Source organism: Anguilla rostrata, chromosome 1, assembly GCF_018555375.3.
Source record: "Anguilla rostrata isolate EN2019 chromosome 1, ASM1855537v3, whole genome shotgun sequence".
In the NCBI taxonomy this organism is placed as follows: domain Eukaryota; kingdom Metazoa; phylum Chordata; class Actinopteri; order Anguilliformes; family Anguillidae; genus Anguilla; species Anguilla rostrata.
The window spans coordinates 7,223,088-7,250,170 of NC_057933.1; the positions used below are offsets into that span (position 1 = coordinate 7,223,088).

The window sequence follows — 27,083 nt, forward strand, 5'->3', positions numbered from 1 at the left end:
GATGGTGTCCCTGCGTCTGTTTGGGGGGGGAGTTTCATGTGCGTTTTACTGGGTAAATATTCAAATTTTCTTTTAAGTTCGGCTGCTGGCTGAAGGTTGTCTGAGGAAACCTGGGTTGTATACCTCTGCGCCTTTCGCTTTGTATTTCACCCTTTGGAAGCCCCCTACCTAACAGTGCTCAGACGAGAACAGTAGTGTTACTTCCTGCTTGTTTCCACTTGCACCGACCTGTGTGTGTGTGTGTACGTGTGTGCGTACGAGTGTATGCATGTGCACGTGTGTGTATATATAGCTCTGCAGAAAGGCAGAGACCGCAAGCTTGTCTTCCTGTTGCACCTCCTAGTCCCCTCACTCTGCTATACTTTCTCATTCCTGAGCTCGTAATTAGGTTCTGCATAATTACCCTTGCTTCCGTCACTCCACATCTCATTCAGGCCCGAATTCCAGCTTTGCCCTCCAGTGATCCCCCTCCACCGTGTCGTGAATCTGGGATGACCTCCGGGTCGCGACCCTGGAAAGCGGTGATTGGGCGAGTGGCACCTGTGAATGCTGGGTTCTACCGGCCAGCGTCTACCCTTGCTCGTTTACCTCCGGAATAAATAGGCAGCCTCTCCGTAACCACGGCAATCGAACCCGGAGATTGAGAGCTGCCTCCTGCTGTGGAAAACCACTTTGCCTGAGTATGTGTCCTGGAGAGATGTGGACGAGGGGGGAAGGGGGGGGGGGGGGATGTTGGAGGTGGGCTGGAGGGTTGCCAGAGTTCAGACACGACGAGAGTATTGCTGACGAGTATGCTAGTGCAGGTGCGTGTATTATTTTAAAAATTTTTGTCCCTCACCCAAATGAATCTTTCATTCTTAGGCAATTCAGCAGAATGAAAGGTTATCTGCATCAGCCATGTGAGACCCATTACATTTATTTAACAGCCATTCTCATCCAGTGCATCACTATAATCCACCACATCTGCTCTGGATAAAAGGTATCGATGACCTTATTTGACGTAGATCTGTGCCAGAGGCTCAAAATCACCAAAGGGTTAGCCCTGGGCTGCCCAGCCCTGTTCCTTGAGATCTACCGCCCTGTAGGTGTTTTCATTTCCACCATAATTTGGCACGTGATTTTTGTTCCTTAGCAGCTCAACAGGATCTCTAGCTGTTGGATGAGGCATGCTTGGAATGAAAACCAACAGGACAGTGGATCTCCAGGATCAGGGTTTGGCAGCCCTGGGTCGGACAATAACCAGAACAAGCTGGACACTCATATTCTATGGCAGTTAAAGATTCACATTGTAATACTAGGGGCCTGTTTGGGAAGGTGGAGCACTGCTGACCACAGTCAAATGCTTGATTTTTTTAACCAAATAAATGCTGGCCAGAGGTGAACCCTGCCAGTGTGTGATCCTGCCACAAGGTTACCAGGTGAATCAAGGCCAGAAACACTTCCTGGTAGAGGGCGGTCTCTAATTTAGCAAGCAATGGGGGAAAGGTTTGCGCCGGTTCCCCTTTGTCCTGGTTGACCTGTCAGGGTACCACCCACGTTCCAGCACCCATGGGCCCTATAGCCGCACTGCCAAAACCCTGTCAAAGTCATCCAGCATCAGCAGAGCCGAGTGAGGAATAATGGGATACATCATTTGTGACGATACTCTATCTCGCTCGCTCACTCGCGCACTCGCACAGCGCAACCGGCCACCTGTTCCACTCGAGAGTTCGCTGTACTTCGCGGGCCAGCATGTCCCGTGAATCAGCTGAGCAGATGTGTGTGGTCCGGGACAACGCTGGCTGGCAGGATACCAGACATCAGCAGGCAATAATAGCGCGGTGAGCTCAGTTGGCCGACACCCACAACGAAGGGAGCGAAAACGGAGAGGTGTGATGCAGGCTACAACACGAAACGCTACGAAACAGACTAGCGGACTACGCACTTAAAGACGCGCCGACTGTCAGATCTACAGCCGCAAATGCGTTTGTGCTCTTCCCTCGTAATCGACATCGCCGCCGCTCGCACGCTACTCGTGAATTATTTTTTTATTTTGTGTTTATTATATATAGCCTATATACTTTATGGCTGCTCCTCACCACCCGGACGAGTCAATCAAAGGAAATTAAGTGCGTCCGTGGTTAGCTAGAGGGGACTCAAAGTCCTTTGGGGGCATTGGAAAAAGAACAATGAGCTGACGATCATTCTCTTCCAACACTTCCTGCTTCCTGGAAATAATTGTGCACAAAGAGCTATTTACACACAGAGGCAGAAGTATTCGTGGAAGTGGGATTAAATACCGAGGATATACTCAATTCTCTTTTGATCGAAAGGTCTCTAATAATGTAGTAATCCTATCAGCAGTCACATTATGTTATGGAGATGAATGTACATTTTGTGCAAGAACAGTAGTGTCTGCTGTTAACTACATTTGTGTTCTGTGTCCTCTAACTAATCTCTCACATTATTATTGTGGGATGAAAGTGTGTGTGTGCGTGTGTGTGTGTGTGTGTGTGCGGGTCTGTGTGTGTGTGTTTGCGTATATGTGTGTGTGCATGCGCGTGTGTTAAACGCTTTAAAAGGGTCCTCAGAGCTCAGTCACTGATAGCTCTTCCCGGTCATTCTTGGAATTCTTTCCAATGGAAACAATCCGGTAGTGAGCCTGGCCTTTCAGCACCGTCTGCCCCCTCTCTCCCACCCCACCCCCCCCCTCTCTCACCCGCCTGACCATTTCCCAAATTCATACCAACACCCATACCCACACCTCCCACACACCCACTTTCAGACAAACGTCACACGCCCAGTTTATGCTGTCACTGACCTCATGAGTTCTCTATCGCTCTCTCTCTCTCTCTCTCTCTCTCTCTCTCTCTCTCTTTCTCTCTCTCTCTCTCTCTCTCTCTTTCTCTCTCATTCTCTGTTTTATCTTTGTCTTTCATTCCTCACAACTCCACTAGCCCCTTTTATACCACATTTAATTTTATTGGGATGACATGAACAGTATATGCTATGTAATGTTTAATTATGTTGTTCAATAGAGTTTGTGTGTGTGTGTGTTTCTGTGCCATGTGCGTAAGAGAAAGTTTGTATTCCCAAGACCTCCATTTACAAGAGGCCAATAGAGCTCCCAAGACACCGAGATTTTTTTTTTTTTACATTTCTTTCTTTATTTATTTGGTAAATGATAAATGGACTGCATTTATATAGCGCTTTTATCCAAAACACTTTACAATTGATGCCTCTCATTCACCAGAGCAGTTAGGGGTTAGGTGTCTTGCTCAGGGACACTTCGACATGCCCAGGGCAGGGATCAAACCGGCAACCCTCCGACTGCCAGACAACTGCTCTTACCTCCTGAGCTATGTCGCCTCATATTTATTTTTTATTATTTTATTTTAATGGTTTGCATTCATGTCAATGTCATCTCAGTAAAGTCTTTTTAGAGTGTTAAAAAAAAAAGTTTAGTATGTAAGATAGTCACATTGTACAATTGTAGGATAGACTATTGTAGGAAAGTCACACATCTTATAAGGGCACAGAGAAGGCTGTGGGGGATATTAATACCAGCGTAGGAGGCTGGACACTGATAGCCCACTTTGTGGGCACTGTCGATGGAGTGACATAGAGATGGGGGGGAGGGGCATGGGGGACAGTCTGATAATGACATGATGGCCAGTGGATGGGAGGTGGGTGTGTGGTACAGGAGAGAGCTGGACCAGAAGCTGGACTCCGTCTCACTGGGGACGTGACTCAGAGACACAGAGACCGTGTCTGCACACACCGAGGTGTAATTCTCCTCAAAGAGACGAGTGAGTCAGGGAAAATATGTACAGTGAAATTCAAAAGTATTGGAACAGTGAAACAATTTTTGCTGTTCTGGCTCTGTGGCTCAGCACATTGGATTTGAAATGAAGGTTAAAGTGCAGACTGTCAGCTTTAATTTGAGGATATTTACATTCATATCAGGTGACCCATGTAGGAATTACAGCCCTTTTTATACTCCCATTTTATGGGAGAGGTAACTTAAAAAGTCACTGGAGCAAAAAGCACACACATACGCACATACACACACACTCAAACACACACACACACGTGAATGTGCATACAAACATCATCATCATCATCATCATCACGAAAATAATTTATCTGATCCAGTGTGTATAAACTGTAATCTCGAAAACATGGCTGTAATACCAACATGCCATCTGATTCTGAATTGTAATCCATTTAATCTATTTCACACAAACACAAACATACACACAGTTTAGAATATCTACCACCTGCTCCTGTTGCACACATATATGCTAGAGGAATTCAGGTCAATCTTTCAGATGTAGTTCACATTGGACGGAATTGTTCGTTGTGTTGAAACTACTGCTGTGTGACCTGTGTCATTCTTACCAATTACATTGTCAAGGTGTCCTATACAGAACTTGCTGTAGTCCAAAACCTTTTCTCTTTAACATGTACCAGTTTGGGTATACTTGCTCATGTACTTGCGCATGTGTATGTGTTAATCTGTGGACAGCAGTTCTTCCACAGCCTGTCATTTATATAAATAGAAAACTGATACCCCCTATAATCCTGGAGACGGCTGTGGAAAAAATGACCTCACCTTGCATTAAACAGGGGGGGGGGGGGTTTAAGAGAAAGACAAATACTGATATGCATATAGGGAAAAAGGTGGGGGGGAGGGGGGGGGGGTTGTATGTGTGCATGCAGACAGTGAAGAAAGAAAGTCATGTTTATCCAGAGGGAGACAGCCCATAATTTTTCATTTACCCTGTCCCTTTTCTGAACCTTGACCCCTTCTCTGGCTCTCACTCTCCCTTCTCTCACCCCCCCCCCCCCCCCCCCCCCACACACACACACCATCCCATCCCCCCTCCCCCATCCCATGCTCCTCTGAAGAAGGCAAGGTCACAGAGGGCAGGAATGTTTAAAAACAATAAACCATTAGAGATTCTTTCCAATAAAACATAGTTAAAATGCTATCAATAGACTGCTTTGAAAATAAACCCAAAATGCGTGAATGCACGCTCTCTCTCTCTCTCTCGCTCTCTCTTTCTCTTTCCCTCCCTGTTTCATATACTGACAGAGATACACAGTAAGATGCCAGCACTGGACACAGTCACTCACAATTATGCATTGCCATCCCTTATCGACAAGGACATCATTTACTGATAAACTCTCATACACTGTCATGTTTGAACAAGCCCTACACTATTTTACCCTACACCCCTACACTTCAATTCTCTGACACACAAACCCAAACACCAAAAAAGGCTTATTCTATGGTTTTATGTGTACAACAGGGTAGCGTCCATCCTGCCTCTACTGGAATCTTGTGTATTTTCTGAGGATTTTCATTACCTGCCGTCAACCAAATGTTTAGTGTCCTTTATAACGTATCATACAATTTTCACATCCAGAAGTCCACATTTCCCATACACTTCTGGCAGCACAGTCTACCTCATCTATAAGACCATGCCTTTCATTTTGAGATCAGTTCTTAGATGACACCTAGATTTATTTAAAATATTTCAGTGATTGCCCAGTGATATAAATAAAATTCATTAATAAAAAAAAATTGTTTAAATATTTTTGTTGACATTAATGAGGAGTGAAAGTTGGCTTTTTCTATTTTCTTTCCGGACTAACAACCCTGAGAGCACGGACCGCGAGCTGTGCTTCATCCTCGCCTTTGACAGATCCATTTGAACAGCGCCCCCTGGTTGCGCACACCTGCACTAACTTTCAGGGTTATAGGTGTAAGTTTAAAGGTTATTCCTGTTTCATGGCAATGATGGCAGCTACAGTAGGGGTGAGATAGCGACAACAGCAGCTGTTAGCTACCTAGCTGGCTGCTTCGCACTAAACGTGCTCTCAGCGCCTCCCGCTGATTGCTTATGTATGATATGGTGCAGCTACACTCTTGGAAGACTGAATTTTTTTTTACTATAAACAAACTCCTGGAAACGAGATTAGATACGCTAGGTCGTTAGCTATGTCGCAACCAAATAGCTAGGTAGCTAGGGTTAAGTGAGGTTATTTATGTTTTCAAGTCTCGTTTTGACTAGGTAGGTAGCAACGGAAACCACGGACATTCAGGTGGGTTCACTGTGTTCGCTTGTGTGACTGTATTTCAACAGGACGGGGGTCTTATTGCTCCCGAAGCATTTCGCTTTGCGATTGGTCCCAGGCGAACTAACGATGGTTTGTCAGTTGGTTCTCTTGCAAGCGGTATTGTCTAATCATGGGTTGGGTACTGCCATGTTAGTTAGCTAGGTCATCTTTAATAAGATGTAGCTAGCAACGGTAATTTGGCTAACGTACATTAGAAGACGATTGCTGGGCAGCTAACTAGCCTAGCTAATACAAAAACAACCGTATTGGTAACGTTTGCTAACTGTTGAATCGTGGCCAGTTCAATTGGCAGCGTGCACAATAACGACTTGAGTGTTCTTTTTGTTAACGTTAAGCCTGCGCCTGTCATTGATTAATAGTCTTTCTCGGAAATGTCTTCAGTTTAGCTAACGATGGCAATTACTTTTATGGCTTTTAAAATGCGTGAAATACCCCCATCCTGATAAAGTTCTCTCAAATTAGACTAGCCAATGACATAATTTCGCAATGTAATATTTTTTCCAGAAGCAATGTAGAGATCTCTTTTTTTTAAAAACACCGTTTATACTTATATCTTTCTTTATAAGCTTATATATTTTGTGGCGTTTTTTAAAACCATTCCGCGGGTATTAGTTGTTGGCACTTGTCTTGTCGTAATTGTGGCACTTGATTAAGGAAGAACTGGGCGTTAGCTGTGGTCAAAGACGAGGAGCAGTCTTACGCTACGGTACATTACGCTCTGCCCTGAATCCTCTCTTCCTGGAATGTACATTCCGTTTCTCAAATGTTTTTGTTTACTGCAGGCTCATTACAGTCAATGCAAGTGCGGTTTCAACTTTTGGGTTCAACTTCCACACGATGTACTTCCGTGTGTTGTTTGAGGATTCATAAGCCATTATGAGTCATCATTCTGGATCTTTAACATTTTAACAACTGTTTTCCTTATCCTTTTGGCACGGTGTACCAAGACATTTAAGCCAGCATCTGTTCACTCCATGCTAAAAGCCAGTCCCCTTAGTCCTCTGTTATGTTTTTCATTTCTCAGTTTGGTTGTTTTTGTTGAAAACTTGAGTTTTGGTTGAAAAATGTTTTTTTGAAAAGCATGTCTGTGTTAGGATTCAGATATAATACAAATAGAGGTGCTGTAGCCAACTTTAGAGTCTAAATTCTGTGTCTGATTTGGAGGATGTGACTGTAATTTGTGGAATGCAGTCCCATTAACTTACATTACATCCAGAGCAACTTACACAACTTGTATATAGCATTTTCATTGCATCCATTTTTACAGCTGGATATATACTGAAGCAATACCTTGTTCAAGGGTACAGTGGCAGTGCCCTACCTGGAATCCAACCTGTGACCTTTAGGTTACAAGACCAGTTCCTTACCCATTATACTACAGGTCCGCCCCTTAAATGTGGCCTCAGTACTGTTATAAATCCTTATACAGGACAGTCTTGCGAATGCTACCAGTCCTGTTTGGGATGGGGGTGTATCAGACTGGGAGGGAAGTGTCTTGGCTGGGTTGAGAGTGACCTCTAGCAGGTGGGTGTCATAATCAATTACTGAGCACACTGAGGCCACCTGACCCACACTCGTCGGAGTGAATGATGTGTGTGTGTGAGAGAGAGTGAGGGAGTGAATGAGTGCATGCATGTAGGTGCCTACAGGGCAGATCCTCTCCAGCCATAGATGGCTGTTTCTCAGCAGGCATCTCTCGTGCATGTGTTTGCGTGTTGAGCGTTTCTTCCCGACAGACACAGATAATTCCCTCCGGTTTCACGTCCGAGAGGGCAATGCGGACATTTGGCGCAGTGCTCATTGGAGGAAAGAGCTGAGTTTGCCCTAACGTGGGCATTTACGGATTTGATAACTTTACGGCACGCAAGGCTCAGTATCGCTGAGTCACGGTATGGACTGAGCCCTAGCGTGTGCGTGTGCGTGTGCGCAGTGCACTTCAAACTCCTTAGACCTTTTAATGGAGCCCTGTCAGGGGGAAAAGTAATTAACGTGCACTTTTCTGATGATTGCAGGCAGCAATTGGCACTGAGTGCACTGCGTGTAGATAAAGCTTGGGGTGGAAGTCCTTTCTCCCCCCCCCCCCATTTTGTCTGTGGTGCCCAGCACCGAACTCCCACTGCCCCACATGTAGGGCAGGGCTTCAACTGACAGAGACTACGTCAGCTCACCTTCCATTTACATTTGGTTGGGGGGGGAGGGGACAACATGTCTCTTTGGAGCTCATTTGAATGGAAAAGGTGAGATCTTTTGCATGATATGGGTGATAATATTCAGATACAGTAGACTAAAGACACTCTGTTTTGCAGGTTGGCTGTGTCTGGGTACATCTAGGCCTGTGTATTTACAGGCTTAAAGGGAGTGATGTACGCAACAGATATGATTATTATGTGAAAGGTGGGCACAGTTAATAAGGCGTCCAGCTCTCAACCGAGTGCAAATCCCCCCGGTGGGGCTGGGGTTTGATTCCCCATTGATTCATCCTTTCTGTGTGGTGATCCCATCTTTATGTGCAACCATCTCTGCTCTCCCCGTCTGAATGAGGAGGAAAAAATGCATAAGGAGGGTGGACTGTCAGCTTTCATTTAACATAAAAAGTTTTTTTTTTTAAATGTAAGGCCTTAAGTTAAAAGTTGAAAACAGTGGCATAGTATTGAAGTAAAGCCATAAGTGTGTAGCTAAAGTGGCTGGCTGTTCCCTTAACTTGCGCAGGCCACGTGCACGTGAGCTTCGCTCTCGGGAAAGGGGAATGGTGTAGGCCTGAGCTAATTGAGCTGATTCCGCTTGCACTGTGATTGTCTCACTCAGGGGACCTCAGGGGGAGGTCCCCCCCCCTCCCGCCCCCACTGCCTGTTTCAAAGTGGTACGTGTGAGAGCATGTTTGCACAGACGTCCCGAAGGGTGTGTACACCCCCCTACCTCCCCCCCACCCCCATCCCTGTGGCTGCACACCACAATATTAGCAGGACTGTGGGTAGGGAGCTATGCACCTGGTGGGGTAATTTGGCAATTGTGCTGAGCCAACAAGATCCCACGCCTCTCTCACGCGTTGTACTTTTCATTATGGGGTGGGGTACGGCTCCCCAGTGCCCTGGTCCTGGCTGTAAGCTCTTCGTTTTCCACGTGCTGTTTGTGCCCTGAACCTGCTGTGTCACGGTGGTGCCAGTTTCAGGTGTGGCCTGTTTCACCACGTGCTGTTTGTGCCCTGAACCTGCTGTGTCACGGTGGTGCCACTTTCAGGTGTGGCCTGTTTCACCACGTGCTGTTTGTGCCCTGAACCTGCTGTGTCACGGTGGTGCCACTTTCAGGCGCTGCGGGTTCTTGTGCAAGCAGCGCTGCGTGAAGCCAGGCGATGGGGTGAGAGGTGCCTTCTGGGCCAAGGGGCGACCTTCTCCAGTGCTACTCCCCTTTAGCCTGCTGTGTGTGTAGCCTTCTCACGTTTAACCTGCTTCCCTTTAGCCTGCTCCCCTTTAGCCTGCTGTGTGTGTAGCCTTCTCACGTTTAGCCTGCTGTGTGTTTAGCCTTCTCACGTTTAGCCTGCTGTGTGTGTAGCCTTCTCACGTTTAGCCTGCTGTGTGTTTAGCCTTCTCACGTTTAGCCTGCTCCCCTTTAGCCTGCTGTGTGTGTAGCCTTCTCACGCTTAGCCTGCTGTGTGTTTAGCCTGCTCTGAGTTTAGCCTGCTCCCCTTTAGCCTGCTGTGTGTTTAGCTTGCTCCCTTTTAGCCTGCTGTGTGTGTAGCCTTCTCACGTTTAGCCTGCTGTGTGTTTAGCCTTCTCACGTTTAGCCTGCTCCCCTTTAGCCTGCTGTGTGTGTTAGCCTTCTCACGTTTAGCCTGCTGTGTGTGTAGCCTTCTCATGTTTAGCCTGCTCCCCTTTAGCCTGCTGTGTGTGTAGCCTTCTCACGTTTAGCCTGCTGTGTGTTTAGCCTGCTCTGAGTTTAGCCTGCTCCCCTTTAGCCTGCTGTGTGTGTAGCCTTCTCACGTTTAGCCTGCTGTGTGTTTAGCCTGCTCTGAGTTTAGCCTGCTCCCCTTTAGCCTGCTGTGTGTGTAGCCTTCTCACGTTTAGCCTGCTGTGTGTTTAGCCTTCTCACGTTTAGCCTGCTGTGTGTGTAGCCTTCTCACGTTTAGCCTGCTGTGTGTTTAGCCTTCTCACGTTTAGCCTGCTCCCCTTTAGCCTGCTGTGTGTGTAGCCTTCTCACGTTTAGCCTGCTGTGTGTTTAGCCTTCTCACGTTTAGCCTGCTCCCCTTTAGCCTGCTGTGTGTGTAGCCTTCTCACGTTTAGCCTGCTGTGTGTTTAGCCTGCTCTGAGTTTAGCCTGCTCCCCTTTAGCCTGCTGTGTGTGTAGCCTTCTCACGTTTAGCCTGCTGTGTGTTTAGCCTGCTCTGAGTTTAGCCTGCTCCCCTTTAGCCTGCTGTGAGTTTAGCCTGCTCCCTTTTAGCCTGCTGTGTGTTTAGCCTGCTCTGAGTTTAGCCTGCTCCCCTTTAGCCTGCTGTGTGTTTAGCCTGCTCCCTTTTAGCCTGCTGTGTGTTTAGCCTTCTCATGTTTAGCCTGCTGTGCGTTTAGCCTGCTCCCCTTTAGCCTGCTCTGAGTTTAGCCTGCTCCCCTTTAGCCTGCTCTGAGTTTAGCCTGCTCCCCTTTAGCCTGCTGTGCGTTTAGCCTGCTGTGGGACAACGGCCTCTTCTCACCACTGCTCTTAGACAAACCCCCAGTTCTGCATGTCCACCTGCCTGTGGAGGGTTCTTCAGGTGTAATTCCGGTCATGTTTTTTCTCTGATTTTTTTTGTTGGTACATACAGTTCTGTTGTTGAGCCTGGTGTTCGTGCAAAAAAATTACTCCCACGGACTGTTTCTTGCATAATTGCAGATAGGATTAAGGTTAATTGGAGCCATTATCTTATCAATCTTTATCAGTTCGGCTTTCCCAGTACTGCTCTTTGTAGATTTGGCTCTACACGATACGGACAGTTTGTAGGGTTGAGACTATCTCGTTTCTGAATTGGCTGTTACAAAATTGTACAAGAAACATCACACCTGAGTGTTTTTATGAAGAAGCAGAGGGAAAGAGGGCAGTGCTGTTATTGATTGATACTGATATTCAGTCTGTCCAGAGAAACGCTCCCTGGAGCTCCATGGCCAGTCATAACAGAGGAAGTCTGAGCTGTTTGAAACCTGTCACAGTAAATGGAGGCTTCTTTCACACAGAGCATTTCCCCTCTTTATTGGATTCAGTGGTTCAATTTTACTAGATTATCATTTTTGGATTTACTTGCCTGTGAGCATGGAGAGTAGTTTCATAGTCAGTTAAATGTCCAGGGGAGGACATTGTGTTTGATACTTTTCATTTTAAAGTTGTATTCTAATATATTTGTGCATTTAAGTGGGGTGGAGATGTACACACATAAAGGACTGTTGAAATGATTGGTCCTATAGTTACTGTAACAGGGTGTGGTTTGTGTGTGTATGTGCTTGCGCACGTGTGTGTGTGTCCGCGCGTGTGGAAAAAGCCCTATTTGTCTTCACCGCGCGTGTTGGCGCGCCCGCACCTTCATGCCCAAACACGCCGGTCCCCCGTCACGCCACCCTCGGCGCTGAGCTGCGGGAGGAACACGTGGGGGCCGCGGCCCTGTGGTTGAAAGTGCCGGCAGAGAGCATGCTGGGATCGAACCCGTGCGGAAACCCCCCCCCCGTTTCTCTCCGTCTGCAGCCGTGGGCGTGGCTCTGTCGCTCGGAGGCGTCCGGAGAGCCGGTCCGGGGGCTGAGAGAGCGGTGGCGGGTGCCCCTCTCCGCCCCCCGGAGGCGGAGAACGCGCGCGGCTCACTTCCTGTGTGTGGGCTTCCTCTCAGGGTCGGGGCTCCACAGGGCAGCTAGCGCTGGCGCTGGATTAGCATGAACGGCTGGTCGATTCGTCCACTCCGTCCCGCGCAGTTCTGAGCTAACCCTGCTTCCGTTGTTAGGGGGGTTTTGGCGGCATCGCGCAGCTGGGTGGGCGATACACCGTGTTACTCGTGTGGCTTTCACCTTCTGAATTTCTGTTTTAATGAACGCTTTAAGGTTCTCTTGCGAAAGCACAAAGGGCTTTTTGTAAATCGGAGTGGCTTTCTTTGCCGTCGGGCCACTGAGGTGAGCGTTAGTCAGCACTTGGCTGAACAGCGTGGTGTCTGCGGCAGCAGGGCTAAATGAGCCTCCGTCTTTCACTGGCTCGGCCTCAAACGTAGAGCGCAATAGAGGAACGTGTGGCTCTCAGTTTCTCTACAGAAAAAGGATACGCTGATAATTTCATTTCCTCCCAAGCCTCAGATTCACTTCCATTTCCAGTGCCTGCAGTTTAAAAGCAGTTCTTAATTCCATCTCGTTTCAATGGGAGCCGAACGTATCATTTCAGTCAAATGCAGTATTGACCAAAAAGCTTCTTTCCCCCCATTAAGTTTTCAGTGTTTTTTTTTCTGTTCTTGAAACTTTGTGGTAAAGGCGATCATTTTTTGTTGTGACATGAACAACGACAGAACACAGTCTTAATGAACTGAAATGGAAGCCTGGAGGTGGGGTCGCACGGATAAAACGCTGTGTTTGGGCTGAGTGACGTCCCAGTGTGCGGTGCTGAGAAACAGGGTGCGAGTAGGCCGTGTTCAGACTGAAAGGAACTGGAAACTGGCTGCGCACGCTTCAGAGAGGAGTGTGTGTGTGTGTGTCTGTCTGCGCTCTCCCAGCGATGTTGCGGTCATGAGACCGGCTTACATCTCATCTGTACATCTTTTTAGTTCGCACAAGAAGAGTTAAAAAAGAAAACGTTGAATCCTTTAAGGCGTGACATCACAAGTATGTGATTAGAATGTTCATAACTGAACATTCTAATGATGATGTAACAATGGCTACTGGTCATTGAAAGTGATGGAGTTCTAGAACACCGACTTCTAGAAAGCTCTTCAAAGGGTTAAATTGCTGTGAAATGGCACTAAAACGTCTAGCTGTGGTAAAGGAAACCCTGAAGGGCTTATAATGAGAGCTCGCATTTCAAAGAATCGCAACGTCACAATCAGGTACATTGAAGTTTCCATGACAACTCAAGGTTCCATTGGCCATTGTGCATTATGAGTAACATGAGAGGGTGATTGAAACTCGCGTGTATGCGCACTATGAGTAACATGGGAGGGTGATTGATTGAGGGTTATATATATGAGCATCATAAGTAACTGTAAGTGATGGGGGAGTGTGATTTGGGGTTAGTGTATGAGGGTTATGTGTGTAAGCGTTATGGGAAACTGTGAGTGACGGGGTGATTGAGGGTTATGTGCATGAGCGTTATGAGTAACTGAGTGACGGCCATTTTGTCTCTGCAGGCATGGCGGTGTCGCTGCGGGGCCTGTACTTCGTGGTCACCCTCTTCCTGGGCAGTTTTTTTGGCAGCATCTTCATGCTGGGCCCCTTCCTGCCCCTCATGCTGCTCTCCCCGGCCTGGTACCGCTGGCTGACCGACCGCATCGTCGCCACCTGGCTCACGCTGCCCGTGGTGTGCGCCTCCTCCGCCTCCTGCACCTCCTCTCTCCCTGCTGCCGCTCCCCACTCTCATTCTCCCTCTATTCACCTGTCCATTTTGGGCTTTGCATTTTCAGTGTTTTTTTTTTTTATGTCTGTGAAGTAAGTGGACATGTATTCTCTTTCTCCCCCACTGTCGTTCTTTCTTTTTCTCTCTTTCTCTCTCCCACTCACTCCCCCTCCTCCTCTCTGTCCCTCTGCCCTCTCTCTCCTCCTTTCTCCCCCCGTCGGCAGGCTCTGCTGGAGCTGGTGTTTAAGGTGAAGGTGGTGATCACGGGGGACGGCTTCGTCCCGGGCGAGCGCAGTGTGATCATCATGAACCACCGGACGCGGCTGGACTGGATGTTCCTGTGGTGCTGCCTGCTGAGGTGCAGCTACCTGCGGCTGGAGAAGATCTGCCTCAGGCGCGTCAGTCCGTGCGGGCTTCGTGGTCCATACACACACACGACACGCACCGCACACGCACCCACGGGACACACACACACACCACCCACACACCACACACCACACACGCACACACCACACAGGGCCGAACACACACACACACACACACACACACACACACACACAGACACACACACCACACACACACACACACACACACACACACACACACACACACAGCCAGAAACACACACACACCACAGGCACCAGACACGCACGCCACACACAGGCCAGAACACACACACACACACACACAGGCCAGACACACACACCACCAGGCCAGAACAACACACACACACACACACACAGGCCAGAACACACACACACACACACACACACACACACACACACAGGCCGCACACACACACACACACACACACACACACGCGCACACACACACACACACACACAGGCCAGAACACACACACACACACACACACACACAGGCCGAAACACACACACACACACACACACACACAGGCCAGAACACACACACACACACACACACATGCACACACACATACACACACAGGCCAGAACACACACACACACACACACACACAGGCCAGAACACACACGCATGCACGTACACACACACACACAGGCCAAAATACACACAGGCCAGAACACACACACACACAGGCCAGAACACACACACACACACACACACAGGCCCGAACACACACGCATGCACGTACACACACACACAGGCCAGAACACACGCGCATGCACGTACACACACACACACACACACAGGCCAGAACACACACACACACACAGGCCAGAACACACACACACACACACACACACACACACAGGCCAAAATACACACAGGCCAGAACACACACACACACACACACACAGGCCAGAACACACACACACACACACACACGTGCAGACCAAAACACACACGGGCCAGAAGACACACACATACACACAGGCCAGAACACACACACACGCGCAGGCCAAAACATACACGCACTTGCACCGGCCAGAACACACATCACATGCACACAGGCCAGAACACACACGCACGTGCACAGATGCACGCACACATACACACACACATGTGTACACGCACACAGGCCCACACACACACACACACACAGACGTACATACACACACACGTACACATGCACATGTATCTTCATGCTGGGATTTCAAACTCCAGTCCTGGAGTGGTAGTGTTTGGTTAAGGCAGACACATACACATACACAGAGACACTTGGCGTGCACACGCACGCATGAACACACCCACACTTATACACAAGGACACACTCAAATCTGCTCAAAAAGCATGCAAACCCACGTGCACAGGTGTGCTGGCACATGGACACACATCCAGCACCCCCCCTACCCCCCCCCGGGACCCCCTGAATGGGGAGTGACTCACCTCGGTGGGGAGAATGAAACGATTAGGTTAACAGGGCGGAGTTTTTCAAGGTTTGCTCTGAGAAGGCCACTTACGGTCTGGAGCACAGACCGAAAATAAACGGGTCTGTACACAACAGCAGCGCTGATTGTTTTCATCTTTTTGTTTAAATAATCGTAAACACTCGGCCGTTACCTGCAGCGCGCAGTGTATTTCTGTTACCATGACTGGAGTCTTTTTATGGACCCTGATTATCACTGAAACGCGTGATCAGGCATCACATGGACATATTAGGAAAATTCAACTGGTCACGGCTTGGAGGGATAATATGAAAATATGCACCCAGCCCACAGGCCTGTTGTTAATGCACACCCTTTGTGTCTATGTGTCTTTCTGTCTGTCTGGCTGTCTGTGTCTGTATATGTGTCTGTTTGTGTGTGTCTGTCTGTGTATCTGTATGTCTGTATATGTGTCTGTCTGTCTGCCTCTGTCTGTGTGTCTGTTTGTGTGTCTGTCTGTCTGTATGTCTGTCTGTGTCTCTGACTGTGTGTCTGTCTGTGTCTGCCTGTGTGTCTGTTTGCCAATCTGTCTTTCTGTGTGTGTGTGTGCGTGTGTGTGTCTCTGTCTGTGTGTCTGTGTGTGTGTGTCTGTCTCTCCGTGTGTGTGTGTGTGTGTGTCTCTGTCTGTGTGTGTATGTGTGTCTGTGTGTCTGTCTCTCCGTGTGTGTGTGTGTGTGTGTGTGTGTCTGTCTCTCCGTGTGTGTGTGTCTCTGTCTGTGTGTGTATGTGTGTCTGTGTGTGTGTGTGTCTGTCTCTCCGTGTGTGTGTGTCTCTGTCTGTGTGTGTATGTGTGTCTGTGTGTGTGTGTGTCTGTCTCTCCGTGTGTGTGTGTGTGTGTGTGTGTGTGGCAGGCTGGGCCATGCAGGTGGCCTCCTTCATCTTCATCCACCGGCGCTGGGAGGATGACCGGCAGCACATGGAGAACATGCTGGAGTACTTCTGTGACATCAGAGAGCCTCTGCAGCTGCTCATGTTCCCCGAGGGCACTGACCTCACTGGTGAGAGCCTGTACCAGCATGCCACTCAAACAGAGCCCTGTACCCCCATACCACTGAAACAGAGCCACTCAAACAGAGCCCTGTACCCCCATACCACTGAAACAGAGCCACTCAAACAGAGCCCTGTACCCCCATACCACTGAAACAGAGCCACTCAAACAGAGCCTGTACCAGCATGCCACTCAAACAGAGCCCTGTACCCCCATACCACTGAAACAGAGCCACTCAAACAGAGCCCTGTACCAGCATGCCACTCAAACAGAGCCCTGACCCAACCACTGAACAGAGCCACTCAAACAGAGCCTGTACCCCATGACAGCACTCAAACAGAGCCCTGTACCCCATACCACTGAAACAGAGCCACTCAAACAGAGCTCCATGACTCACGGCCTGCCACTACATGAAACAGAGCCACTAACGTACCCCCATACCACTGAAACAGAGCCACTCAACAGACTGACAGCAGCCCTACGACCTACCAGCATGCCACTCAAACAGAGCCTGTACCAGCATGCCACGCAAACAGAGCTGTACCCCCATACCACTGAAACGAGCCACTCAAACAGAGCCCTGACCCTGCATGCCACTCAAACAGAGCCTGTACCCCCATGCCACAGAAACAGAGCCACTCAAACAGAGCCCTGTACCCCATCCACTCAAACAGACCACTCAAAAGAGCCTGTACATACTCAACAGAGCCTGTACCCCATCCACGAAACAGAGCCGTACCAGCATGCACTAAAGCCTGTACCACAGCCACGCACAGGCATGACTACCCAACACACGACCCATCCCAACACACCACACACACACACACACACACACACACACACACACACACACACACACACACACACACTTAGACTCCCCTGTGTCTCCTGTACCCTTATACCAGTGTCCGGTAGATCATATACTTCTGTACCACACACACACACTCTAATCCACACCTGTCTTTCACTGCAGTTCTGCAGCTGATGGTCATGTCCCCCTCTGTGCTGCGTACTGTGTACCCGCTCACAAAACCGCCCACGCTGGCTCTGTCCTGATCTCATCTCATCCAAATCCCCTGAGCTCCTCTCCCCCTCCCCTCCCCACCGCCCCGCGCTGCACCTGCATTAGCGGGTCATTAGCCGCAGCCGCAGAGAGCGGCCGCAATCCTCTTACCGGGATTGGCTGGCTTAGGCTCGGCAGCGTGACGTCAGCGAGGGACCGCGCCGTGCGTCTTTTCCTCCCGTGCGGAAGTGCGGCGCGAGGACGTTCCGTACGCCGGCGCGCGCGGCGCTGATCGCCTGCAGAGATGCTGGGATTCTGGCTCTGAGTGGCCCGTGCGTTTGTTCTCAGGGACCGATCCTCTGTAATGGGATTGGCTGGCTCAGCTCCAGAGGGCTGATGTCCGCATGCGAACGCTGACCTTCCTTAAACCGCTCTGTGGGGCACAGAGGCTAGCGGGTAGGGGGTAGCGGGTAGCGGGTCACGGGGCAGGTATGGCGGAAGAGAGCGGGGGGGGGGGAGGTGTGCTGGGGTGTCCCGTTGCTTTATTGCAGGGGTTCTCAGTCTCGTCCAGAAAGGGCCGGTGTGGGTGCAGGCTTTTGCTCCAACTAAGCAGGTACACATTGTGATTCTACTAATCAAGCTCCTTAGCAAAGACTCTCTAGTGGTTAAGTAGTAGAATCGGGTGTGTTACTGCTTAGTTGGAACGAAAGCCTGCACCCACACCAGCCCTTTCTGGATGAGACTGAGGACCCTTTCTGGATTAAACTGAGGACCCCTGCTTTATTGCACTAATCTCTTGCCTGCATGGGCGAGTTTAGTCCAGATCAGTTCTGCTAGGAAGGCAGAAGTTTACAGATATGAATCCTAGCTTTGCTTGAGCAGGTTTACGTCCTTCTCTCCAATCCATGCTGATATAACAGAAAAAATAAACACATTAGCAAGTGTATGTCAGGCAGTAGTTTTCAGGTCTGAACCCCCCCCCCCCCCCCTCACCACACACTCCCCAGAGGGCTAAAATGCAGTGAAAGCAAAGCTTTGGATATAAATGTTTTTTTTTTCTTTTTTTTTATTTAAAAATGTACGAGCGTTCGCACCTTTCGCCCGCTGACGCGCTTTACCGTGTGCGCCCCACAGACAACACCCGGGCCAGGAGCGACGAGTTCGCCCAGAAGAACGGGCTGCCCAAGTACGAGTACGTGCTGCACCCCCGCACCACGGGCTTCACCTTCATCGTGGACACGCTTCGCAAAGGTCAGAGGTCACGCCGCGGCCGTCCGCGTTGAAACGGAGCGCAGAGAGGGGCGCTAGTTCGCGGGTGTTAAACTCTCAAACAGCGGAGTCAGAGCTCGGGTCATAAAGCGGATGGGGTTCGTTGCTTTTAAAAAATACGAGCCAAAAATGGTCATGCTTTTGGAGAAACTGCAAAAATGTGATCCAAGTCCCCCCCCCCCTCGTCCCCCATTGGGAAAACTCTGTCCCAGACTTGGAGAAAAACAGACCGTGGTCTGGACAAAAGGTGATGCGGCTAAAGTCAAAAGTGATGAAGTCAGTGCGTTGGAGTGCACTTATGTATGCACTGTCTGAGACCAGAACAAACAGTACAGACCTCCCCTGCGGTGACAGCAAGAGACGAATCACTGTGGCCCTGCGGCACAAACCCTGCAATTCTGATTGGCCAATGCAGATTTAGCACGACAAGAAGTTTTGTGTGGTTTGTTCGTCTTGATGACTAAGTGTGAACTAACGCCAGTAAGTGTGAGTCGATTGAATTGTCTGAAGCTTTTAGCACTGTTTATTTTCCTCCTCGGTGTCTGACCGAGATTGTGGGGAAAGTTAGAGCGTTCAAAAGCTCCACTGCGGGTGATGTGAGGTTAAAAAAAATAAATAAATAAAACTGCGTTCTGAACATGAACGTGAATGTGAGAATGAGTATGTTATGACATATTCTGTTCAGTTTGGCGGTTTTTTTTTTCAAAAATATTCCCCCCCCCCTTTTTCTCCCCAATTTGGAATGCCTAGTTGTGTTTATCCAGCGCTGACTGCCGCAACCTCCGCTATAGCCCGTGGAGCCCGCTGAAGCACCGCCTTAACAGGATGAGCTCGCAGCCCCTGGCTGTTTTCTCTCTTGCTTCGCCAAACCACGTATCACATTAACGGAGCTGCGCGCACGTATTCCACCAAGCCTAGAGCATGAACGGCAGCTTGCTGCATCGTCGAGTGACCGAGAGGCAGTTCAGAAATCCGAGATGACCGCGCGGGAAGGGAAACGGTCACGCTGTTTGTGACTCACGAGTTGGGTTGGAGGGGGATGGGTTCCCCGCAGGAACTCTTTCCGGAGACGGGGAGGAAGTGTAATATTTAGGCAGGCGGCGCCCCATTCCCCGCGTGTTTAATACATCGCTCAGCCGTGACTGTCGCGGGACGGCGAGACGGATCCAGCAGCGCTGGGGCTAAAATTGGGCAGACAGCGGAGCGCTCTAATACAGTGCTTAGGGGGGAGATTTTATTTGCGCCTTAATGACTTCAGTGTCGGGCCATGGCCCGCCGCCGACGTCACCCCGGCTCCGATGGCGTTACCTAACGCTCTTATCGAGCGCCGCACTCCGCTCGCCGGAAAGCATTCCAAATTGAAGTTTGGCGCGGACCTGCAAACTGGTTGTTTTGGAATGTTCTGGTTTCTTGATTCAGATTTTCCACCTGTCTCCCCCCCCCCCCCCCGCTCCTCGCGTTGTTACTCGGCAGTAACGAGGCCCTGTTTTCAGTCTCGCCACTTTCAGTTTTTCCGTCCGTACCGCGGACGTGAGACAAAAAGATCTTTCGGAAGTATTTGGAATACTGACCCGTTTAGATCTACTGGTCACTCCCTCATTAAAAACTACCGCTGTGCGGAAGGCTTTTATGTGGGAGCGGAACATTCCAGATACAAAAGCATCCGAAATGAAGGTCATAATGGGAATGTTCATAAATTCTAAAGTGTTTTTTTTTTTTTTTTAAAGGCCAGTTTTATGAGTCATGATCATTGAAATGTGTTTGAAGTCATATACTTAGACTTTTAAACTGTCTGCTATCATTTTGTAGCTTTAATCCTTATTTTAAGTTCTTATCTAATAATTAAACCAGCATATGCCATTGCACCGTTCATATATATATCCGCTTTCTGAAATTTGCCTCTCATTTTGACTGACCTGCTGTCTTTGGGCTCTAATTTGGGCTGTTGATTTTGTTGGCTAAGCGTAGTCACCCAAGACTGCTCATTTTGTTCTCCCCTGTTTGATAGCGCTAAGATGAGCCTTTGTCTTCTGTCGGTATTCCCATTATGTATTCATGAATAGTGTGACGCATGTCGGTCACAGGGAGGGAATAAGGAGCCCGGAGTCGTTCAGGTTCAGAGGCCATTCAGTGATGATCCGGTCTAAGCTGTAAACGTGAGGAGGCGCATCTTTTTCTTTTTTTTTTTAGCAGTTCTGTCTTCCTTCCTTACGCTCCTCAGTTTGGAGTTGCCCAATCTTGAGTCATGCCTTTGGCTGCCAGCCAGTGATAGTCCCACACTACAGCCAGTGATAGTCCCACACTACAGCCAGTGATAGTCCCACACTACAGCCAGTGATAGTCCCACACTACAGCCAGCGATAGTCCCACACTACAGCCAGTGATAGTCACAATACAGTAGCGATATCCACATCTGACATGCCAGTGATAGTCCCAACTACAGCCAGCGTAGTCCACACCAAGCCACATTTGTCCCCTGACAGCCAGATAGTCCACACTACAGTCGGATAGTCCCAACTACAGCAGTGATAGTCCACTACAGCCAGGATAGATCCACCTACAGCCAGTGATATCCCCCTAAGCCAGCGAAGCCACCTAAGCAGCGTATCCTCACACTACAGCCAGTGATAGTCCCACACTACAGCCAGTGATAGTCCCACACTACAGCCAGCGATAGTCCCACACTACAGCCAGCGATAGTCCCACACTACAGCCAGCGATAGTCCCACACTACAGCCAGCGATAGTCCCACACTACAGTCCGTAGAGCACAGATGGTAGTGTGAATACGGAATTCTGAATGGTACTGTGTCTCACAGCCTTGGCACACCAAACACAGTTTTTGGGAATATAAAAAATATAAATCAGCACAACACAACAAGTATAAGTAACATAGAGAGACAGTGTATTACAGGTCAAAGCAACAGTGTTTTACAAAGAATACGGGCTTATTACATGTACAGACAGTTTAAAGTCAAACGTGCAGAAGTCTTGAATTCTGTAACAAACAACATGATATTAAGTAAAATACACACATCCGTTGGGAAATGAGGGCTGAGGATTGGGAATTGCCATCGATGAGCAGAAGGAGCAAAATTAAATTTTAACTCAGAAATGAACACGGGAGTCCCGTCACGGACGCGCTAGGCTAATTAGCACGTAGACTTTGAACCGCCACAGCGAAGAGCGGCCCTGTTGCCTGGTCAGCGGCCGACGGAAAAAAGGCCCGTTCTTATGTAAAAACCTGCATGTGAACTCGGCGTGGGGAGAGGGTGCGCGTGTGTTTATCGCCCCCGCCTTTGAGATGTATGACTCCCTGCTTTCGGTTTCGTGAGTTTACTGCGGTGTGCTCATGAATTACAGCACAGTGCTGTTGAATAATAATAAAAAAAATTAATAATAGGAACTTATCTCATGGAGAAGTTTAATCTTTACTTCAGATATGCAAAAAAATGACATGCTTTACAATATTACCTTTAAGAAGCAAATATATATTTTAGTTGAGAAAGAACTTCCACTGAGTTTGAGCTGCTGTAGCTTTCAGTGATCTTTACAGTAATTCTGACTCTTGCAAAACAAAATCCGGTAAACCAAGGATTACCTTTCAGAAGAGTCCAGGATTATGCCTGTTGTCAAAAGGGTTCAAGAATAGTAACCATTTTATTTTAGGAACGACATTTTCTGGCTTGTGTTGTAGGCTTTTGTAGCATTATAGAAGGGATCAACAGCCTGACTCACAATCGCCAAAAAAAAAACACAGTCGTAGAAATGCATTCTGAACTAAAACAGAGCTCACCAATCCTTGAAAAACGAAGAATTAAATAATTAAATTAGCTGTTGCTAATTTATAATGGCTTAACTGAACAGTGCACAGTCTTAGTTGCCCCCTTTTTTTGGGGGAGTGACATCACCATGTTAGGGTCGTCAATAACTGAAAAGGGAACAAATCTGACCTCTCCGTCTCAACCATTCAACTTATTAACATTAACATTATGTAATGGGAGAAAAATACTGAATATTTTTATGAAAATAAATACAAGGTGAACTCTTCCGGAGCCAAGTTTCCAAAATTGAGTGACGGGCACAACGATGTGTCATCACACCCCGGGCACGTCAGACCACTTCTGGGACTATTTAAGAACTCTTCATTTGCATACTGTGACTAAAGCCAGTTTAAAGCCTCATAAAGACAGGCTTTTGACTTGAGTGTGTCAGGGGCTTAAGTCTGAAGGATTGATCTGGCGCGTGCAGTGTCCTTCTTCCCTCCGTTTCCTGGTCCTTAATCCTTGGATGGGCGGGTTGTTATGGTCCTGTGCTGGCATTTCGCTGTGGGAAGCCAGCATGACGTGACAGACTGAACGAGGCATACGGGCTTCATATTTTGAGTGAGGCATTCAGGGTTTATATAAGTCATGAGTAATAAGCCATATAACAGGACCCTGCTGCTCCCGCCAGGAATCTGATCTGGCTGTCTGTACGTCCGTCCGCTAAGGCCCGCGTCCTGTCACACAGTAATGATGGCGGTAATGGCAGTGGTAATATTAATAATGGTCGTGTTATAATTATCATTGTTTTTTTTTTTTTTAATACGCTGAATTATTAAAAACCAAAGTGGTGCGCAGACGGACCTGCATTTATGAGGATATAAAGGCTATCAGAATCAAAATGGAGGAGCTGCCAGTGCATCACACATACTGCCCTCTGAATGGCTGGTACTTTGTGTGTGGGGCAGCTTTACAGGGTGTGTGTCTGTTTCCCCTGCTTTTTCTGTCTGGATGGAAGAGCGTCCTCTTTATGTTGGGTATGTTTGAGAAAATAACCCAAATATGTGGTAGTCTGAGTAATAATTGTTGCAAAGTTCTGTTCTGAATGAAACATTCAGAATTGTGCACTGATGTGGGGACGACTCATTATTTATATAACGGGGGAAAAGAGAAGGGCAATGCTGGGTTAACTGTAATGGATAGTTAGCGATGCTAATCGCTAATGTAGCTCCCAGGGCACAGGCTCCGCCCTTTTCTCCCCGAACCCAGCGCTGGTTTCCTGACTTGCCCTCCCCCCCCGGCCCCCGCCACAGGTGACAATCTGGACGCCATCCACGACATCACGGTGGCCTACCCGCAGAACATCCCGCAGACAGAGCGCCACCTGGTGCTGGGTCTGTTCCCGCGGGAGATCCACTTCCACGTGCGGCGCTACCCGGTGTCCTCGCTGCCCGCGGGGGGGGCGGAGTTGCAGGCCTGGTGCCAGGAGCGCTGGGCGGAGAAGGAGGAGCGCCTGCGGGCGTTCTACACGGGCGCCCGCGTCTTCGACGCGTCCCGCCGCAGCCGCATCCCGCCGTGCAAGACGGAGCTGCGGGTGATGCTGATCAAGGCGGCGTCGCTGCTGTACTGGAGCGCCTTCATCGCGCTCTGCTGCGCCGGCCTCTTCCTCTCCCCGCTGCTGCGCGCCTACTTCCTGCTCATGGTGCTCTTCTTCCTGGGCCAGCAGAGGGCGGCGGGGGGCCTGGAGCTGCTGGAGCTGGCCTGCCACCGCCACTGGGCGGGGGGCGGGGCCAGGGGCGGGGACGAGAAGGCCGACGCCCAGAAGAAGCGGTGAGGCGGCGGAAAGGTCCCCGGCGAGAAACGCGGGCGTGTCCGAGGGAGGGAGGGGGAGAGGGAGGGAGGGAGGGAGGGGGGCGGGGGCTGAGGTCACAGTTTGGGATTTCCCCCCCTCCCCCATCACGTCCGGTACTGCCACCTCTACCCCTCTATCCACAGAGAGGAGAGCAGAACCAACGTGTGCATGGCCACCTCGGAGTGGGAGAGGTGGATGGAAAGGAGGGAGAGAGGGATGGAGAGGGGAGGAGGAGGATAAATGTGCTTTAAGAAGCAGGAGCCTGTCTGTCTGGCTCTCTGATGTAGAACTCTCCTGACAGGCATCACCCTTTCCTCCAGCATCGTGCATGTGCGACTGTCTGTCAGCTCCTGTCTCTCTCTGTCTCTCCATCTTTCGCTTTCTCTTTCTCTCCGTTTTTTACTCTGTTCCCGTGGAAACCAGATTTTTCCCTTTTCGGCACGTCCGTCTGCACGGCTCCTCCTGCCTCATTTCGTTTTGGGGGAAACATTTCATGTTCAGTTCAGTTCAAAAACAAAGGTCCTTGTATTTTATCAGGATGTTTTTGTTATGAAGTTTTTCATTGTTAATGTGTATTTATTTGTTATGGAACACAGCCATAGTGTATATCCACATTCATGACAAAGACAGGTAAAACGCGTGTGGAAACACACACACACACACACACACGCTTTCCTTTGACTCAGCCATATCCTTATCACAGTGTCAGACGACCTCAGATGAATTGCAATGGATTTTAAGCTTTAAATCAGAATTTAGATGTTTATTTTTAAAGATTTGCGTATGTGTGCGTCCCTCTCACTGTGTCCAGGAGTCATTTCGACGTGTTTTACAGGAACAATCAGTGCTTTTTGCACACGTTTAAGCAGACACAGGCACGAATACACACACACACACACACACACACACAGACACTCAGCCCAACCCCAACACCTGAGAACAGCTGGGACTCCCCCTTACCCCTCCTCCCCCCCGCCCCCAACCGACGTACAGCACTTTGAGCTGAGAGACAGTGAATAAAAGGGATTTCAGCACATGCACTTTCATTCGCATAATTTGAGAAGCGGGCGTGGCAGAATGGAAACCGCGTGCCCTTAGAGAGAGAGAGAGAGAGAGAGAGAGAGAGAGAGAGGCCGTGTGATTGCCCCCCTCACGCCCAGCCTTTGTCTGAATCGGCCAGGCCAGACAATCTATGGATCTGAGTGACGTCAGCCAATGGAAAGCACACATCCGCTCATCTGCTCCTCTGCATTTGGGATCGGTGTTCAGCTTTCAGCCGCGCGCGAACACACACACACACACACACACACACACACACACACACACACGCGCACACACACACAGACACATGCACACACCCTCGTGCACAGACACGCACGCACGCACGCACACGCACGCACACTGACGCACACGCGTCCGCACACAGTAGCACAGTGCGCATCCTTACTGCTGATTCCCTCTGCCCACTGTTTTCACACCCCCTTCAGAACCCCGAAAAAGAATGTTTCCTGATGTGTTACCATGGCGAGGGTGTGAGCTCTTGTGTGTGTGACCCTGAGAAGAGCATGGAGCGGTGGGGGGGGGGGGCATGGATCAACCACCAGTGTGTTATGTGTCCCAGATTTCAAGCAGGGGGGGACTGTGAAATTCATGTGGGGGGTGGGGGTGGGGGTGGGGGTGGGGGGCAGGGGGGCGGCACCGTGCCTCGCAGTGGGCCCACATTAGGAATGGAAACTTGCCCTGAGCCCAAAATCTGCCCCACCCCCCACCCCTACCCCTACCTCCAGAGGGACGCAGTCAGCCTCGCATGACCGTCCTCGTTATCGTCAGCTGAGAAAGCAGCGCTGATTGTGCCAAAAACAACAACAACAAAAAACTGGTTTAAGCATTTCATCAGCTTTTTACCTCAGTCCTTTCTTCTTTTTTTTACCACTGCTCACTTAAGACCAATTCCATCCACGCGATGCAGAGCGCTCTAGTACCTGTGAACCCTTGTGAAAACACACGACACTGTCTTAATGTGAATTTGTACTAAATGCTGCAGGTAAACTCTTTTTGTAAAAGGGGGGGGAGGGGGGGGGGAAGTCTCGTTTCCCCAGCTCAAGGGTCCCGTTATCTTTTCGGTGTTCTCCGTGCTCGTGGCGAAGCGTGTCCTGTATCGACGTCCCCGTCCGGCGGACGGAACTCACTGTGATGGACTGAACTTAGAATAAGCGGCTGTCGTTAGCATGTCTGTGCCGTCGACCCAGTGCTCCTCTGTCTTTCTCTTCGATCCAGATCGTAAAAATGTGTTTAACCAGCTAGACACTGCCTTGCCCCCCCCCCTCCCCCTCCCCACTTTCTCTCTGTCCGTCCCTGCCCAGCTGCAGATGGACTGTGGTGTTCACATTTAAGGAGATTATTCCCTTCAGTCACCGCCTCCAAATATGAACTGTGTCATTTACTACTATTATACCCAGTACTGTTAATAAATATCAGACATTCTTTATTGTCACATAGTGTCTATAATGTTTTTGTGTTTTTTTTTTTACATTTTTGTTGAAGTACTCAATGTGCACTAATCAACATGATAAACAACTAAAGGGGGACAGAATCTCACAAGGAAAGCAATGGAAAATAACTACCTTTCGGGTTTTTGTTTTTAAAATCTATATATTGGAAACAGACAGTCGGCGTGCA

At 49.1% G+C, this 27,083-nt stretch overlaps 1 protein-coding gene across 1 annotated transcript; it reads left to right on the forward strand.

The window, feature by feature from the left end:
• Positions 1 to 5,756: 5,756 nt before the first annotated feature.
• lclat1 (lysocardiolipin acyltransferase 1) lies at positions 5,757 to 26,898 on the forward strand. The gene is made up of 6 exons (XM_064308079.1): positions 5,757 to 6,090; positions 13,459 to 13,628; positions 13,889 to 14,081; positions 16,381 to 16,527; positions 18,655 to 18,771; positions 23,866 to 26,898. The coding sequence occupies exons 2-6, from the start codon at positions 13,461 to 13,463 to the stop codon at positions 24,384 to 24,386; spliced, it is 1,146 nt and encodes a 381-aa protein (XP_064164149.1). The 5' UTR covers positions 5,757 to 6,090; positions 13,459 to 13,460; the 3' UTR covers positions 24,387 to 26,898.
• The last annotated feature ends 185 nt before the right edge of the window (positions 26,899 to 27,083 follow it).